General features: G+C 43.9%; 1 protein-coding gene across 1 annotated transcript; it reads right to left on the bottom strand.

Annotated features, from left to right (window-relative positions):
* Positions 1–326: 326 nt before the first annotated feature.
* On the bottom strand, positions 327–12655 carry LOC104628166 (alpha-1-antiproteinase-like). Its single transcript, XM_010296667.1, has 6 exons — positions 12626–12655; positions 11724–11823; positions 7068–7733; positions 5799–6069; positions 1155–1302; positions 327–521 (listed from the first exon to the last, which is right to left on the bottom strand). The coding sequence occupies exons 3-6, from the start codon at positions 7714–7716 to the stop codon at positions 327–329; spliced, it is 1263 nt and encodes a 420-aa protein (XP_010294969.1). The 5' UTR covers positions 7717–7733; positions 11724–11823; positions 12626–12655.
* Between the last annotated feature and the right edge of the window lie 4401 nt (positions 12656–17056).

Raw genomic sequence — 17056 nt, 5'->3', positions numbered from 1 at the left:
CTATTCTGGCTGACAACCACATATTAAGCAGGAGTCTTCCATTGTAATAAAAATGTCTCTTTCTGAATGCTGGCAAATCTTAGGTCTTTACTTGGCTTTCAGTCACGTAAAAAAAGGCATTCTTTGCTAGCTGAATTTAGAACATTTTCCTTGCTTCCTCTTAAGCAAGTGTCATGGTCAATACCAATAGTTTTTGATAATGGCATAGAATGAAAACTCTTGCTAAAAAGGAACATATACTAAGTTGATACAAATGGAAATAAATCACATCATGCATTTTCACATCTTCTTTAATCAGTAAGAGCAAGCAGAATTCATATGTCACTTCAGCTAGTGATAGTCGGGTTAACTATTTTTCCTATGAAAAGCGTACTGTTTGTAGCTATATCGAAAATCAGCATGAGGAAGGGACGGTTGAATTCAATGGTTGGAGGAAGAGACATTGTCATCATTTCAGCAGCAGTTGCTGCTGCTGCCTCAGTACCTCTCTCATCAACATCCAAAGCAGCCTTATGAACAACCTAGGAAGAAAGAAAACAGACAGTCATTCTAGGCAGACAACAGCCACCTGAGAGATGAATCAGACCCCTTTTAAAGCAGGCCTGCTTTGAAGGATCCACTGAGAAGTGAGTAGAGGCAGCAGAGATGTGAGCTGTGTTGTTGTAGTCATGGCTGCTTTAAATGAGGACCAGGACAGAGCTACAGAAATCTCCTCAAAAGAAAAAAAAGAAATCCCAGGCTATTTTTCCTCTGTCCCAAAGATTGGATGAAGGATGGAGGTTCCACTTCTAAGAGTTTGTCTGCACCTCTGAAACTGAGTCTCCAGGGTGGGAGGACAGGCTGTGGTGTGCCCACGGGCATTAGCAGCTCCCCTCGAAGAGCCGGGGGTTGATGTTCCTCTCATGTTCTAGATACTGTCCAAGAAATCTTGGCCAATACCAGCCTTGGAAAAAAGAGATTTGCAGCAAACTAATCTGATCTCCACTGTCACCAAGGGCTAGACTCCTCTTGTAAGCTTGCATGCTGAGGCCAGGGTGGGCACAACTGCAGGCAAGCTGGGAGCTGTATTTAGCTGGTGTTTCTGGATGCTACCGCAGAAGCGTTTTCCTGCGTATTTGTGTAAGAAAGGAGAGGGCCAACAGCCATGGACTTACTTTAGAAACCTTCAGTTCTGGAGCACCGGTGATGCCAGAGAGATCTGCCTGGTCGGTGAACACATCTACAATTCCCATCTTGCTAAGGGTGTTTGTTATTTCATAGCTCCCAGAAATAGAAAATTTGGGGAAGTAGAGACTCACCAGTCTGTTAGGTAAAAGAGAAACACAGAAGGTGGTGAGAAGTACTTTTCACTGTGGTAAGTGATGGTGAGAAAGCTGTGTAATTCCCATGAGTGTCAAACCCCAGGAGGCTGGACCTTGAACGTACCATGAGCCCTAATTCAATTGCTGGTGCTTCTCATGGTGATACAAGCACTATCATTCTTAATAATAATAGTAATATCTATCTGGTGTTTTGCTTCATCAAATCTGAGAGCACTCTGCAAAGGACAGTAATGAGATCCCCTTTTTACAGTCAGAGAAAATGAGGTGCGGAGGAGTCAGCCCAGGTCACTCAAGCAGGTGGAGACATGAAGTGAGGCATAGACAGATTCTGCTTAGGGAGAAGAGTAGCAAACCCCAGCACTTCAAAGAAAAGCAGTGTTTTTGGCATAACTGGGGCATTTGCTATGGCTCCAGGGAAGGTCTGTGCCCTGCTGCCTGTACCTTTGGACACCCTGTTCTCTAATTGTCTTCCTCCCAGGGGCTGGCCACGTTCAAGTTTGTCTTTGGCTGTGAGCTATCTGTAGGCAGCTCCTGCTTAGTATGCTTTCTGTTCGATTATTCTTCATGCACTGTCTAGGGAGCCTCGGAGCCTCCAAGTCACCTACTGTAGTGATTACCCTGTAGTTAGCTCAAGTCTTTTGCTTTCTTGCTCAGAGGCATCTTGGATTGAATAGCAAAACAGATGGGATCCAAACCCCACTGCTGTAGCCTTTACGTGATACTGCCCAGTGCACTAGAAGACAATGGGACCAAGTGTATTAATTAGCACTGGCATCAACATAATAGTGGAACTGAGATTGCCCTTTGGTTCTTACAGCCTCTCCCATGAAGAACTTATTCCTATGTAGATAAGGATTTTCCTGATTTTCATAGAATCACAGAGTAGTTTTGGTTGGAAGGGACCTTTAAAGGTCATCTAGTCCAACTCCCCTGCAATAAGCATCTTCAACTAGATCATGTTGCTTAGAGCCCCATCCAGCCTGACCTTGAATGTGTCCAGGGTTGGGGCATCTACCACCTCTTGGGGCAACCTGTTCCAGTGTTTCACCACCCTCATTGTGAAAAATTTCTTCCTTATCTCTAGTCTAAATCTGCCCTCTTTTAGTTTAAAACCATTACCCTTTGTCCTATTGCAACAGACCCTGCTAAAAACTCTGTCCCCATCTTTCTCAGAAGCCCCTTTTAAGGACTGGAAGGCTTGCAATAAGGTCTCCCCGGAGCCTTCTCTTGTCCAGGCTGAACTCTCTCAGCCTGTCCTCACAGGAAAGGTGTTCCACTCCTCTGATTATTTTTGTGGCCCTCATCTGGACCCGCTCCAACAGGTCCATGTCTTTCCTGTGCTGAGGGCTCCAGAGCTGGACGCAGCACTGCAGGTGGGGTTTCACCAGAGCAAAGCAGAGAGTCAAAATCCCCTCCCTCGACCTGCTGGTCACGCTTCTTTGGATGCAGCCCAGGATATGGTTGGTCTTCTGGGCTGGGAGCGCACATTGCCAACTCATGTCCAGCTTTTCATCCACCAGTACCCCCAAGTCCTTCTCAGCAGGGCTGCTCTCAATCCCTTCATCCCCCAGCCTGTATTGACATTGGGTGTTGCCCCAACCCACCTGCAGGACCCTGCACTTAGCCTTGATGAACCTCATGACGTTCACATAGGCCCATTCCAAGCTTGTCCAGGTCCCGCTGGATGGCATCGCATCCCTCAGGCCTGTCAACTGCACCACTCAGCTTGGTGTCATCTGCAAACTTGCTGAGGGTGCACTCAATCCCACTGTGTCACTGATGAAGATATTAAAGAGTACAGGTCCCTATATGGATCCCTGAGGGACACCACTTGTCACCGATCTCCATCTGGACATTGAGCTGTTGACCACTACCCTCTGGACGTGACCATCCAACCAATTCTTCATTGACTGTACAGTCCACCCATCAAATCCATTTCTCTCCAGTGTAGAGAGGAGGATGTTGTGGTGGACTGTGTCAAAGGCCTTACAGAAGACCAGATAAATGACATTGGTAGCTATTCCCTTGTCCGCTGTTGTGGTCACTCCATCACAGAAGGCCACTGGTTTGGTCAGGCAGGACTTGCCCTTTGTGAAGCCATGCTGGCTGTCTTGAATCACCTCCCTGTCCTCCATGTGCCTTAACATAGCTTCTAGGAGGATCTGTTCCATGATCTTCCAAGGCACAGAGGTGAGACTTACAAGTTGGTAGTTCCCAGGATCCTCCTTTCAACCCTTTTTAAAAATGGGTGCAATGTTTCCCTTTTTCCAGTCACCAGGGACTTCACCTGACTGCCAGGACTTTTCAGATAACGTGGAGAGTGGCTTGGCAACTCCATCAGCCAGTTCCCTCAGGACTCTGGGATGCATCTTGTCAGGTCCCATAGGCTTATTATATATGTTCAGGTTCCTCAGGTGGTCTCCAACCTGATCTTCTCTTATAGTGGGAGGGACTTTGCTCCTCCAGTCCTCATCTTGCAGTCCATCCACTCAAGAGGTGTGGAAAGAGAGCTTGCCAGTGGAGACTGAGGCAAAGAAGTTGTTGAGTACCTCAATCTTCTCATCCATTGTTACCAGCTCACCAGTCTTGCTCATCGGAGCAAGGGGTACACTTTCTTTGACCTTCCTTTTCTGGCTGACATACCTGTAGAAACCCTTCTTAATATTCTTTGCATCACTTGCCAAGATCAGCTCCAGCCATGCCTTGGCCCTCCTGACCGCATCCCTACACAACTGGGCAGTGTCCCTGTACTCTTCCCAGGATACCTGTCCCTGCTGCCACTGCCTGTGCATTTCTTTCTTACCTTCTAGTTTGACCAGCAGGTCTCAACTCATCCATGCCAGCCTCTTGCCTTCCTTTCCTGATTTCTTACACCTGGGGATCGAGAGCTCTTGCACTCTATTGAAAGAGACCTTTAAAGATCTGTCAGCTCTGTTCTGCCTCCCTGTCCCTGAGGGAAGTTTCCCAGGAGGGGCTATAGACTGACTCCTTGAAGTGCTGGAATTTTTCTTTCCTAAAATTCAGGGTCCTGACTTTACTCTTCACCTGCCCCCAATCCCTCAGGACTGCAAACTCCACCAGTGCATGATCACTGCAGTCCAGGCTGCCTCCAGTCTTGATGTCACCAGTTAGCTCACTTGTGTTGGTGACCAACGGATCCAGTATGGCATCCCCTCTGGTAGGGCTGCCCATTACCTTGCGTAGGAAGGTGTCCTCTGTGCATTCCAGGAGTCTCCTGGATTGCCTACAGCTCACTGTGCTACTTTTCCAGCAGATGTCAGGGTGGTTGAAGTCCCCCAGCAGGACGAGAGCCTGCGAGCATGATACTACTACATACACTACTACAGGAGTAGCTGGAGTGAGAAAGCTTTGTCAATAGGCTCCCCTTGATTGGGCGGCCTGTAGTAAACACCAACCACGAGGTTCCCTTTGTTGCCGTGGTCTCTGATTCTTACCCATAACCTTTCAGCCTGCTCATGGCTATTGAGACAGCTCTTCCCCCTCTATCCATTTCTTGACGTTGAGGGCAATGCCTCCGCCTTTCCTTCCTTGCCTGTCCCTTCTGAACAGCCTGTAGCCATTGGTAGCTGCATTCCAGTCTTTTGCAGCTGAGAATTCTGCATTTTTATGTTTCGTATTTGATGTATCACGTTATTAGCTCACATCCAATTTGCTACCCATTATGTTTTTATTAACTGTGCTGGCATTTCTATAATGATGCACCAAGAATCATGGGTGTGAACTCCATAGCCTGATTAGTTGTGAATCAGGGCAGAGCTTGGTAAATTAGTCATGCATTAACTTGATATTACTCATCTACTGGTGCTAAGATCTCTTCCCTCCCAGACAAACAAGGTTGTAAAACATCTTAGCTTATGTTAGTGTCTTATGGTAGGAGCTAACAGAACCTCACTAGATTTTTATAGTTTCAAAACAAAAATGCCAGAAAATCAGGACACCCACAGTTAATCACTAACCTGTTCTAACAACCACTGTGTGCTGCAACGGTTCTTGTAAGGAAGATATTTGTGTAGGACATATTACGTATGTATGCATTACTACAACCTGTTTAAGTTATGGTTTATTTTGGGTTTAGACATAAGTCTGAGTCACGGTGTGTCAGTGACAGAGGTAAAACACATTAGCTGGAACCTAATGAGATTTGCCTTAGAATTACCATCTTCCCGTTCAGTCAATGGACTGTTTTAGAAACACCAATCTAGGCTTGCTATTCAGGACTCCTGGAAGCCCATCAAGATGGTCTCTGCTCTGGTGTGGGGAGAAGCAAGTCACTCAGGCATCAACAAGAGAATAGTTAAATACCAACCAGCTGTAAGATTTTTACAGCTAGGGCACACAAGCCAAAAATAACTCACTCAGTTCCCAGAATCAGCAAGTTCATTGTGTTTGCATTCCCAAAAAAGAAAAAAAGACTATAAATCTAGGTGCCGCTGCAGCTGACTGGCAGAAGATTACCTCTGGAAGAGATGGTCTGACCATTCCTGGATGGTTTCCTTGACCAGAGTTTGCTCTAACTGCTTCATTTTCCCTTCTGCTGGCAGAACCAGAAATGCAGTAGCACTCCCATTATAATGAAGCCGTACCACAGTGCATGACAGCTCCTCATCAAAATAGAAGTCGAATCTGCCCGTCTGGTGCATCATAGGGACTTTTACAGTAGTTTCAGCATCCACAAAGAACTCCTTTTCTTCAGTATGCTCTGGTTTAAAAGGCTTTTCCCAGTTGCCTGATACAGAGAAGGAGAAGGCAGCTGAATATCCCATGTCCCATCCCAGCATAAGCTGAATTTTATATAACTTGTAATAATATTCACCTATTCCTCCATTTGTTAAATTCAGAATTTTCAAACATAATGTTTTAAAATGTGTGTCATAGTAAGGAAAGAATCTTTTAACCGGTCAAAAGAGTGCGTTAGATTCCAATTTCACTTCATTTTTCAGATACCAGTAATGAAATAATTAGGCATTTTCTTTGTACCTACCACTGTTTTTCTATTCAGATAACGTAAGGGGACTTTCTGTAAGTTGTCATTTGAGGGCTTACCTGACATCATCTGTATATTCATATACTGTATGCATTTCATTTCTATTGACTTTAATCATAAGCCTCAATTTGTAGATACATTTAATGTAGGATCTCATATCTGAGTGCTGTTATGTCAGGCTTAAGAGCACATCATCTAACCCACATCAAAAAAGCACTGTGTTTCCACTTTGTTCCTTAAAATGTCCTCCTCTGTTCATCAATAGCTTCTTCCATATATAAATACGTTACTGTGTATACATAAAGGACTCTGATAGGGAAATAAAAAATAATATGTAGTAAAGTAGGCCATTGCATCATGCATACTTTTAAATGGAGGCATTAAAAGGATTAGGTCATGCATGTGTCTCAGCACCTTCACTGAAAATTAGAAGAACACGGGGCAATTGGAGTTACGGCTAAACCCACAAAAATGAGCTCAGGCTGCACAGCAGCCAGCGGCTTGGAGCAGACTTCCCACAGCTGCCACAAAGAGAACCAAGTCTGTGTGGCCCCTGGATGCCTCCCCATGCCAAGTGGGGTCCTGCGACCTCTCCACCACCTCCAGTAAGCCATTAGGGGCTCTTCTGGCCCAGCAAAGAGCATTTGAAATTTCCCCCAGAGCAATTTCCAAAGGAGGTAGCTGATATTAGATCTGTTGATAAGAATAAATAACATGAATGTGAAGCCTAGAGGACTTACCTTTAAAGAAAACAAAGCTAGCCAGAAGCATTACAGTCTGTGGATCCATGTCCTTGACCAAATTAGTAATTTTCCCATGTGTTTTCCTCTCTATATAATCATTGATCTGCTTCTCAGCCTCTGTGGGACTGTTAAAGTCAGTGGTAAAAGCCTCCAGCTGGTACAGAACTTTGGCATCATCTAAAAACTTTTTTAGAGGTTTCAGCTTCTCTGTTAGAAAGATGGCATTCCCCATGTTGAGTTGGACCTCGCTCTGTGGGTGGCTCAGCATGTGGACAAGGTTGTGGAAACCTTCATGTATCTCTTTCTCCTGAATCTCTGTAAGGTTGAAGGCGAGTCCTTCCAGGATCTGAGTCTGAGTGGTTGATCTAGCCCCTAGGGCCAGCATCGCAAATGCTGTGGAGATGCTTACAGGAGAGAAGAAAATGTTCTTATTAGGTGCTTCCAGTGAAACCTCTTTAAAAAATTGAAATGCAAAGTCAGCATTGTTTGGCACTAGTTTGAGGCAAGCGATAGCTTCACCTCTGTGATGCATGTGATGTTTAGGTTCATTTGGATCATGTCCATTGTGGTGGTTGGGTGGGAGCTCACCATGAGCAACAGCATGAAGAGCAGCCAGTAGCAAACTTATGTAGAATGTGGTCTTCATCTTCTTGTATTAAAATCCTATGAAAAAAAGAGAAGCTATTACTAAGGAAAGAAAATTAATTGAGTAGAAATAGTTATTCTGTCATTCCCATCAAATAAGAAATCTTATCTTTTTCTTTTTTCCTCAGTTTCCATGTTCTCCAACTCTTGACAGATTTTTTTTTTTTTTTCCCCAGGCCTCCTGGCAAGACTCTGCCAAATCTTTCTGCTACCCTCATCCTAAATATCTGCAAAGGCAAAATTCAGCATGGATTAGCTGAATACACAGCACCCTCAGCAGGACAGAGAACAGAGCGTATCCCACCAGAAAACACACCACGGCTAATCACTGGAGGGCTGCGATACCCCTGTGCCTTTGACACAAAAGTTCTAAGATAATTCCTGAAAAGCACATCATCGAAGATGTCTGGATGTTTTGTGAGTAAAGGGAGAAAGATGAAATTCATGCAAGTGGGCAGCAATGAGTAGCTACATACAAAGAGAATTTGAGCAAACAAGCATGAAGGAGATCTTTAAATAAACTTTTGATCAGATTGATAAGGCACCCTATTTCAAGAGAGGACAAATGGTGGCGGCTGTTTTTCAGTAGCAAACCAAATATAAAACCCTATGTCTCTAAGGAATAGGTGCTCTTTCCTTCTGAATAAAAATGATGCAATGTTTTAAATAAGAACCTGAAGTGTTGTTGCTTAATAGACAAACCAAACCAATGGAGTGGATTAATTTTCAGCACAGCAGAAGGAGTCAGTATCATTAACAAAAACAAGGCCTTATTTTTATCAGATGCTCTACTGGTCAAAGGGTGATACATTTATTAATCTGTTACGCTTGGCTGTGGTAGCTACCTTCCTTTGCAGACCTGACACTCTGCGCTGTATAAGCTCTTACAAAAGGACCTTGGAAATGTGGATATGAATGTCCCAGTAGGCATTGTTTCTGAGGAGGAATCTAAGGCAAAGAAACGGTGAGAGAGTTGCAGAGGATTTGGGAAGATAATGAGCCAGATTTGCTAAAAATTGTGCAAGAAGAGACATTAAACCAATTGCATCTTTCTGCTCTGGCATGATTCAACTTGAGAGACTGTTGTCAGAAAGTGCAATGCTCACAGTCCTGCATTCTCCATAACATCAGAGGGAACAATTTGTGTTCTTAGTTGAATATCCAGTTACAGTTAGACCTGCAAAACATTTTCGAGCTATAATCAAATATTCAAATATTTTTGTGTTTGATATAAGTATTTCTAAAAAGCAGGCCTATTTGCAATAACACCTACTGTGTTACTGACAAATGGTAGAACGATAAGGGTTCTTGGTAACTGCAGTTTCAATTACTGTGCATAGTAGCTTTAAATTATAGTTTGGCCTCCTCTGATTTTGACATTGAAATGATAATTCTCAACATATCTGTCTACTTGTAACTCAACATAAGAGCTCCAGTTCTGAATATTTAAAACTGCTCAGTGAGCCAATGTATTAGTCAGACTTTGAAAAGAAATCAACTCCCAAACAAGCATCAGAACTAAGACTAATCTATTTCCACGTATCCAGCAGGCCAATTCAGAAGGTGCCTCTGGATAAATTATTCACTGTGAACTATTTACTCAGCTGCAGTCATAATTTATTAAGAATAACATGAATAACAAAGAATGAAGCAGTTCGTTTTAAACATGTCACCATCGGTTCCCTATCTCATCACATTTAATATTTATTACAAAACATAACAGGTAGATGGACTTTTCTATATACACATTGAACTGCCAATTTCTATTTATTTGGAATGCAGAGTAGACATGGAAATTAACTGACCTGGCCTCAAAATTATGGCTAATAGATATGCTATTAGCATAGTTTTGCTGTAAGGGTTCTGTAAAATATTGGTTACAGTTTTCTGAAGGTTTTTTTCCTATCCTGATATTTTTGCTCTATATAGTTATGACATGTTTGCCTTTCGTGGTTAATTTATGTACTTTCATGGAATTAATTTCATTTTATTACAGCTCTGAATTCACAGCTAATTAAATACAATCTGAATCTGAATCATCCATTACTCAGTACTGGCCAATCACAAACAGTCAAGACTCATGAGTCAACCCTCACAATAATCTTGATAATGATTGATTTTAAAATCATAAAATTATAAAAGACTCAGCAGCTGCAGTTTGTAGAGGTCTTTTTTATTGTTTAAGCCTTGAAGATACAAGTGGCCCACTCTACTAGGCCCTTCTTTGAAACGTAAAGGTACTTTTGTGATAGAATTTGTGTCCTGTAAGCCTTTAGAATATGATTGGGGATTGTTACTTCATACTCAATATTTACTATTCCATTTGATATTATTGTGGCTTCTAGGTTAGCAAGTGATCAGCCAGTAATAAACTGACAACAGAGACCCTTTCAGTATGAAGTAGAAAATGCATATCGTCTTAATTATTGAGGGATTTTCCTACCAAGCATACTTGCTTAAAAAGCAAAGAGCTGAGAACCTGTGCTAAAAAGACCTTAGGGAATTTGCTAACTTCATCTGAAGGGGGTAATTTTGCAGGAAGCTTCTGATCTTAAGACCTTTAGGTCTTAAGACCTTTACTCATATAATCTCCAGAAAAACTGTTTGTCCATAAACATGGGAGTAGAAGTGAAAAGCTCTTCAATTCTAATTCTAAATGTACACTGACTTGTTGAATAGCCTGGAAGGAAACCCATTTACCTCTCTGCCTCTTTTCTTCTCTTTTTCTTTGTTACGCAATGACAATATATTTGTGGCATTCAAGAAAATGTTGTTTTCATGAAGAACATTCAGTCAAACCAGGCAATGGCATAAGAGCATGGCAACACCTGGAGGACAGTGTTCCTTTAAGCAATTTATCTGTGATAGACTCGTCGATAACACTTGTTGAATATATTACCTCTTCCCTATCACACAATCTTCCCTACCATGCAATCCAGAATGGCAGTACTTATTTTGGACACTATATCCTAGAAAAAAAATGGAGAAAACAGAGATTAGCTGAAGTTACCCTAGAATAATTCCACCAGAAGCCCTGGAAGTGAGCTGGACTAAGTTTTGTGTGTGACAGAACTTGCTTTTTGTGGATATAGCTAATTTGTCCACTTTAGGGCTGATTTTTATCTCTATGATTTGCAGAGAGAATTCTGAAGACAATTTTCTGTTTTTAGAGTCCCAGGTAATAGTCCAGGAGATATATATTCATCCCATGCCTCTCCCATAAGGGGTCCTCACTGATAATCTCATTTCAGACAACAAGAAAATTTGCACTGCTCAAAAACATATGCAGGCATGAAATAGAAAAGCTGTTTGCTCACCAGATGGTGCTGCTTCCCTCCTGACTGCTTCTAAATAAGGAAATCTGAGAAATCTGTTGCGGAAAGCTGCGCTGTGAGGGGCACCAAGCACATCAAGACATGGCCCCATCACCACCAGTGGTGGCTGCTGAAGTAATCTCAGCTGCTCAGGGGCATAAAAAAAAAAATCACTCAAACACACAAAAAAGTCACAAAAGAAAGACTTGACTAGCCACATCTGTGACTGAGAAAAGTATCTCAGAAGCCGACTGTCCAGGACCACTTACTCGCAGGAGAAACACAAACTCACATGTGCTTTCCTGGCTGGCCAGAAAGGTCTCTGTGTACCTAATTGTACGCGCCTGGACATGCTCTGGAGCTTTTCCAGACTAATCATCTAGATATTTACTTCTCTTGTCATTCAGATGTTTGACACCTCTGTGCCTGAGGCCCCAGAGGAGACTGCAAGCACAAGCCAAGGGCATTGCATTCTGCAGAGAATCCAACCACTGTAACTATTTAATTAAAAGCAAATTCCTTTTGCAGCAGAAACATGGAAGCCAAGTTTACACTATCCTTTAGAAATACATGTGACTGTTCACATGTGTCCCCGGTGTCATCTATCTTCTGTAAGACATCTTAGCATTGGAGAGCTCATTTGGGAAGCGCACCCAGCAAAAGTGACATCAGCCATTTCTAGGCCTCCTTTTACCTGGAAACAGGTGAACATGAGCTCTCACTCTTCTACCAGGCCACCGTCAGCATTTGCTGTTGAACCTGAGTTACTGTACATACTCAGGGATGAAGCATCACTGAGCCCAGAGGATAAAAAAGAAGATAAAAAAGAACCAGTGCAGTGGTTAGGGCAGTCAGGTGGGACAGAGGAGATTTTCTTTTCTCTGCAGAGCAGCACCAGTCCCAAGAACAGATCAGACCAAGTTCCCAGTTTCTACTTTCCAGTGTGCACTTGACAACTGCCCGGTCTCTGGCTCCATGAACATGTTGGCCTCACTGTGATCTTAGTGCCCCATAGCATGTGGAGAACACGATTTTCTCTCCTTCCCTCTCAATGATCCTGTAATCTGATGATGAGAGCAATAAGCAGAATTCTCATCTAAAAGGGAAGCAGACCTTAGATATCCCATTCCCTAAGCAGATGTATTTCTTGTAGACCTTGAATTTAAAAATCATCATAATTACTTAAAAAGAATCACCAATACATTAAAAAAAAAAAGGTCTAAGCACCCATCCTCAGGCTTTTGATGAAGCAGAGCCTATTTCCTCTAGCAGGAGGTACATCTGGGAAAGACCTACTTTTGGGTGCTTAGGCTTTGGTTCCTTGCTTCCCTCCAAGGCAACTAGACACCCCACTCTGGCTTTTAGATTCTTACTCCTCTTGCCAGCCACCTGACAATATGCATGCAACTCCATGCCTAAATTGTGATGCCTATGTCCTTTATATCCAGCTGATCCAATAAAAGCCTCTTTATCACACAATTCCTAAGACAGATTTTAATATAAGATACAACCCTAGGCAAGACTTAAAATCAATTGCATGCAGCAAGAGGATACATTTTTGAAGTCTCTATAGGAAACAAAAAAATCACTACTTACAGCAGCTTCCAAGGGTCCTGCTGTCTTCACTAGGACTACCCTGCAGCTCCCTCTCTTATTTATACTGTTAAATAGCATTATGAAAGCAAAGCGTCCCCTAGAAAACATTAACCAGGGCAGACGAATGTTATTACTTTAGGAATGGTGCAGAGTAAACAGTGAAGGAAATTTTTTTGGGGGAGGCACCTGATTTTTGCTGTATATGCATGGCCAAACCCTGCCTTTGCTTACAACAGTCTTAAGAATCCTAACAGTCCTCCTGCATTTCTGCAGATCCTCCTGCTGGGAATCCAGCCCCTCACTCTAGCAAACACTTCACATGCATCATTAACCGTTGTAAACTGCATTAATTCATACAGCAGGAGTACTGAAATGAGTAAAATTAAACACATACATAATACAATAATACAAAGAGCCTAAGGAAAAGACAGGTGGATGCGTGCTTCAGCCTGATCTCATCTTAGTATTTTGCAGAGAGATATTTTGCTTCCTGTACACCAGACTTTTAATGGCTTTTATTTGGCATATTTGTTTCAAATGATCCACTATTTGAATTGACATTAATAAGGGTCAATTTTTGGGGACATCACTAGTTAAACTTAAAATTGAAACAGTAGTACTGATGTTTGTAGTGGCTGAGGGTTGGTATAGGGATGGCGACATGGCGGCAGAGGTGGTCACTCAGGAGCCCGTGGTACCCAGCACACCCCAGCCAGATTGGTGTCACCTGGTACCATGCAGCGACAGACTGAAGGACAAACTGTTGCCCTGTGCTCTGTGAGTGTGGGCTGGTACAAGGTGCAGGCACTGCCGAAATGCACGCAAGGAAGCATCAGGCCAGTACACCAGAGCATGCTGTCACACAGAGGTGGACTCATGTGGTTGGGGCCACCGGTGTTTTTACATGATCTCCCCTTAAAAGCCAAACTCCATGCAGAAGGTGGTGCTCCTGCAGCACCTGTGGAGGGGCAATGACAGGGGCTTGTGCTAATGTGGGTATAACTGAGGGACTGGGAAAAGCTCACAGCTCAGTGCCCAGCTGAGCACCTTCCACCTAGGATGAGCATGCCCTTGGGAGTTAGGGGATTGCAGGAGAAAAGGTGTTATACTTCATAGAATCATAGAATCATAGAATCATTTAGGTTGTAAAAGACCTTTAAGATCGTCAAGTCCAACCATAAACCTAACACTACCAAGTCCACCACTAAACCACGTCCCTAAGCACCACATCTACACGTCTTTTGAATACCTCCAGAGTTGGTGACTCAACCACTTCCCTGGGCAGCCTGTTTCAAAGCTTGACAACCCGTTCAGTGAAGAAATTTTTCCCAAAATCCAATCTAAACCTCCCTGGCACAACTTGAGGCCATTTCCTCTTGTCCTATCACTAGTTACTTGGGAGAAGAGACTGACACCCACCTTGCTACATCCCCCTTTCAGGTAGTTGTAGAGAGTGATAAGGTCTCCCCTGAACCTCCTTTTCTCCAGGCTAAACAGCCTCAGTTCCCTCAGCCGCTCCTCATAAGACTTTTGCTCTAGACCCTTCAACAGCTTCGTTTCCCTTCTTTGGACATGCTCCAGCACCTCAATGTCTTTCTTGTAGTGAAAATGTTTTCTTTCTTTTTGTAGTGTACTTCAAGGGAAGAATCTTTCAGAAAGAAAAGCTTTACAGTAATGGGATAACTGTTTTGGTGGGCTTTTCCTCTGGGCCATTCCTCAGGGGTTAGGAGCAAATGGAAGCATTTATTTTCCTGTTTTCTAGCACGTATCCTTGCACATGTGAAACTACCCATAGGTGCAGCATGGAGGGTTCTATGTACATGGGGCTGTCAGAGCTGCTGCAAATCCTTTCTTTCCTGGCTTCTCCTCTCTTTCTCCTCTGTGGGTGCCTTTCACCTGTGCAAAGGCAAGCAGAGCAGTTCAGTACGAGTTTTGATCCAGGCTGCTAGAACATATGTTTGAGTTGTTTACCAGCTGGTAAAAGAGCGGCTGGGTACCTGCAGCCTGTTTCTCCTTAAAGTAACAAATGGAAACAGCCTCTGAAGTTACAGAGCCTTACCCAGAACATGTGCAGACTGAAGATGAAGAATACGTGCACCAGGAGACAAATAAGAACAGAATTAAAGAAAAAAAGTGAAGCTATGAGTAAAGTTACTGAGAAAAGTGAAGAAAGAAACAATTAACTTAACATGACTTCATTTAAGAGCACTTTATTCTTGCAATTGAAAGTGCCCTTTACCTGCTGACATTTCTATGGGACTGCAAGAGGGAAAATAAATGAAATAAAATCTAATCCATATCAATCTCCAATGATATATGCAGTGTAATACCCAATTTCTTTTCTCTCATGTATACAACAGTTTCATCCAGTCATGTAAATTATTCTGAAATTTGCAGAGACTCTCTTTCAATATTTGATAGCTGGATATGTTGCATATGAACTTGCAGCTCTCTTTCTGTGCAGGCAACATGTGCAGCGGGCTGATCTAGGCACTTCTGAAAGACAGCTTGTTAGCAGCAATGCTGTTAGGAATCCTTCCATTTGCTCCTCTTGGTCTGGAATATTAGGTGTCATTACTTTGAACCCCAAGTTACTTTGTTTGTTAAAAAAAAATTATTATTATTATTATTGCAAGATCTTAATAATGCTATTTCATTTTCAGAAAATTGGCAACTTTAACAAGAGTCATCCAGCCTTAATTGCCTTGGAAACAGGCTGGCTGTAGTCCAAAAAGAATTATTTATTTAAATTAGAAGAACTGTATGCTTGCTTCTCTGGCAGAGAAACACTTTCATCTTTTTAAAATATTTAACTAATTACCCTGACAGCCATTTTAAAACATGATGGGTCATTGTTCTGATGATGACCTCTGGAGTACTCAGTCCCTCATACGATAGTGCTGAGATTAAAAGTCAGCGTGGAGCTGGTGAAGGCTGTATCTTTCTCTCTGCTGCCAGGCTATGTTTGATTTGTGGAGCTCTGTTTCTTGCTGTGTTTCAAGGGGAAATGCATTCCTGGTTACATGAACAGTTCAGCGGTGACCTGCTGGAACAAGTTACCCACAGCGCCAATACAGATCAGGTACAACTGTGTCAAGAATTTGCTCCAGTCCTTCTAAGCGAAGGTATGGCAGACCTTCACCTTGAAGTTGCTTCTTCCTTGCTTTCATGCTGTACACTGGTCTTGCCGCCTGCCAGCCCCAAAGAGTAGGTCCGGGCTCACTCCAAGGGGGACTGTCTTGCTCAGATGCTAATTCCAGCCCTGATAAGGGAACGCACACCTAGCACTGTCCCCTGAGCCACCACAGTGAGTCCCTCCCCTTGCCTTCACTCTAGCATCAGTTTCTTTCTGCAGTGCAGTGAAGACCCTCCAGGTCCCAAGGAGACTCTTGCTTTCTATCACTTCCAAAATTTGTCTTTGAGTCCGCTTCCTCCTCTTCTCGGGCTGTGATTTCACAATTGCTTTAACCTGACCAAAGTGCATGATGCCACTGCCAGAGGTGTCTCATCTTCCTGCATCCCTGCTATCTCTCCAACATGGTCAGGGGTGTGGAGCCCAGGAGAAGTGGGGAGAGGCTGGGAGACCTTGGCTTGTTCAGCCTGGAGTAGAGAAGGCGAAAGGGGAGGCTGTATGTGCTGTCCTCCCCTACCTAATGGGCGACACTAGAGAGATGATGGAGCCAGAGATGCACAGTGGTGGTGTGCAAGGCAGGGGACGCAAGCTGCAGCGAGCTAAATGCAAATGAGGTATGAGGAAAATAACGTTCACAGGGAAGTGAAACACAAGGGCAGGTCACCATGTGAGGCTGTCAAATTGCCGTCCTTGGAGGCATCCAAAACCTGGCTGGACATGGCCCTGAGCAGCCTGAGCTAGATTCCAGCCTGGTGGTACTGTGAGCAGGTGGTGGGATTGGATGACCTCCAGAGGTGCCTTCCATCCTAAATTATTGTACTTCTGTAATAAAAATGACTGTGAAACCATGCTCTCAGGAGTCCCTGTCTCCACTCGCACTGCAGGTTTGCGCCCACACCCTGCAGAAAAACCTCCCTCTGCTTCTCACCGCATGACTCCAGAGGCTTTTCCCCGCAACACTCAGGCCCTGAGGAAGGTGTCATCTCCCTCGTCCTCTGGCATGCCCCGGCAGAGCCAGCACAAGGCAAGCAGACAGCCTCTCCCCCGGCTGCCCAGATGCAGGCTCTGCCAGAGCACAGCACGCAATATGCACACCGGGAACAAACAAATCTGCTGGACCGTCTGCCGTGCTCCCAGCACGCCACAGCCGCGGCGGGGGGCCCGGCCCCCCCCGACGACCGGCGCTGCTCCCAGCACGCCACAGCCGCGGCGGGTGGCACGCACCCCTCCGTGATGCTGCCTGGGCTCAGGCTTGCAGCACTGCACAGGACTGTGCTTTTCTCCTCAGAGTCTTTGAA

This window comes from Phaethon lepturus, unplaced genomic scaffold (genome assembly GCF_000687285.1).
Source record: "Phaethon lepturus isolate BGI_N335 unplaced genomic scaffold, ASM68728v1 scaffold3031, whole genome shotgun sequence".
Lineage (NCBI taxonomy): Eukaryota > Metazoa > Chordata > Aves > Phaethontiformes > Phaethontidae > Phaethon > Phaethon lepturus.
This window is presented reverse-complemented; position numbering and strand designations above follow the sequence as displayed.

Bases quoted from the DNA above. Each gene is read 5' to 3' on its own strand.
- LOC104628166 (XM_010296667.1), bottom strand. From the start codon at position 7,716: ATGAAGACCACATTCTACATAAGTTTGCTACTGGCTGCTCTTCATGCT. The intron at 6,070-7,067 runs GTAAGTCCTCTA...TCTCTGTATCAG, and splicing joins TAGCTTTGTTTTCTTTAAAG to GCAACTGGGAAAAGCCTTTT. The intron at 1,303-5,798 runs GTAATCTTCTGC...TTTACCTAACAG, and splicing joins TCAGACCATCTCTTCCAGAG to ACTGGTGAGTCTCTACTTCC.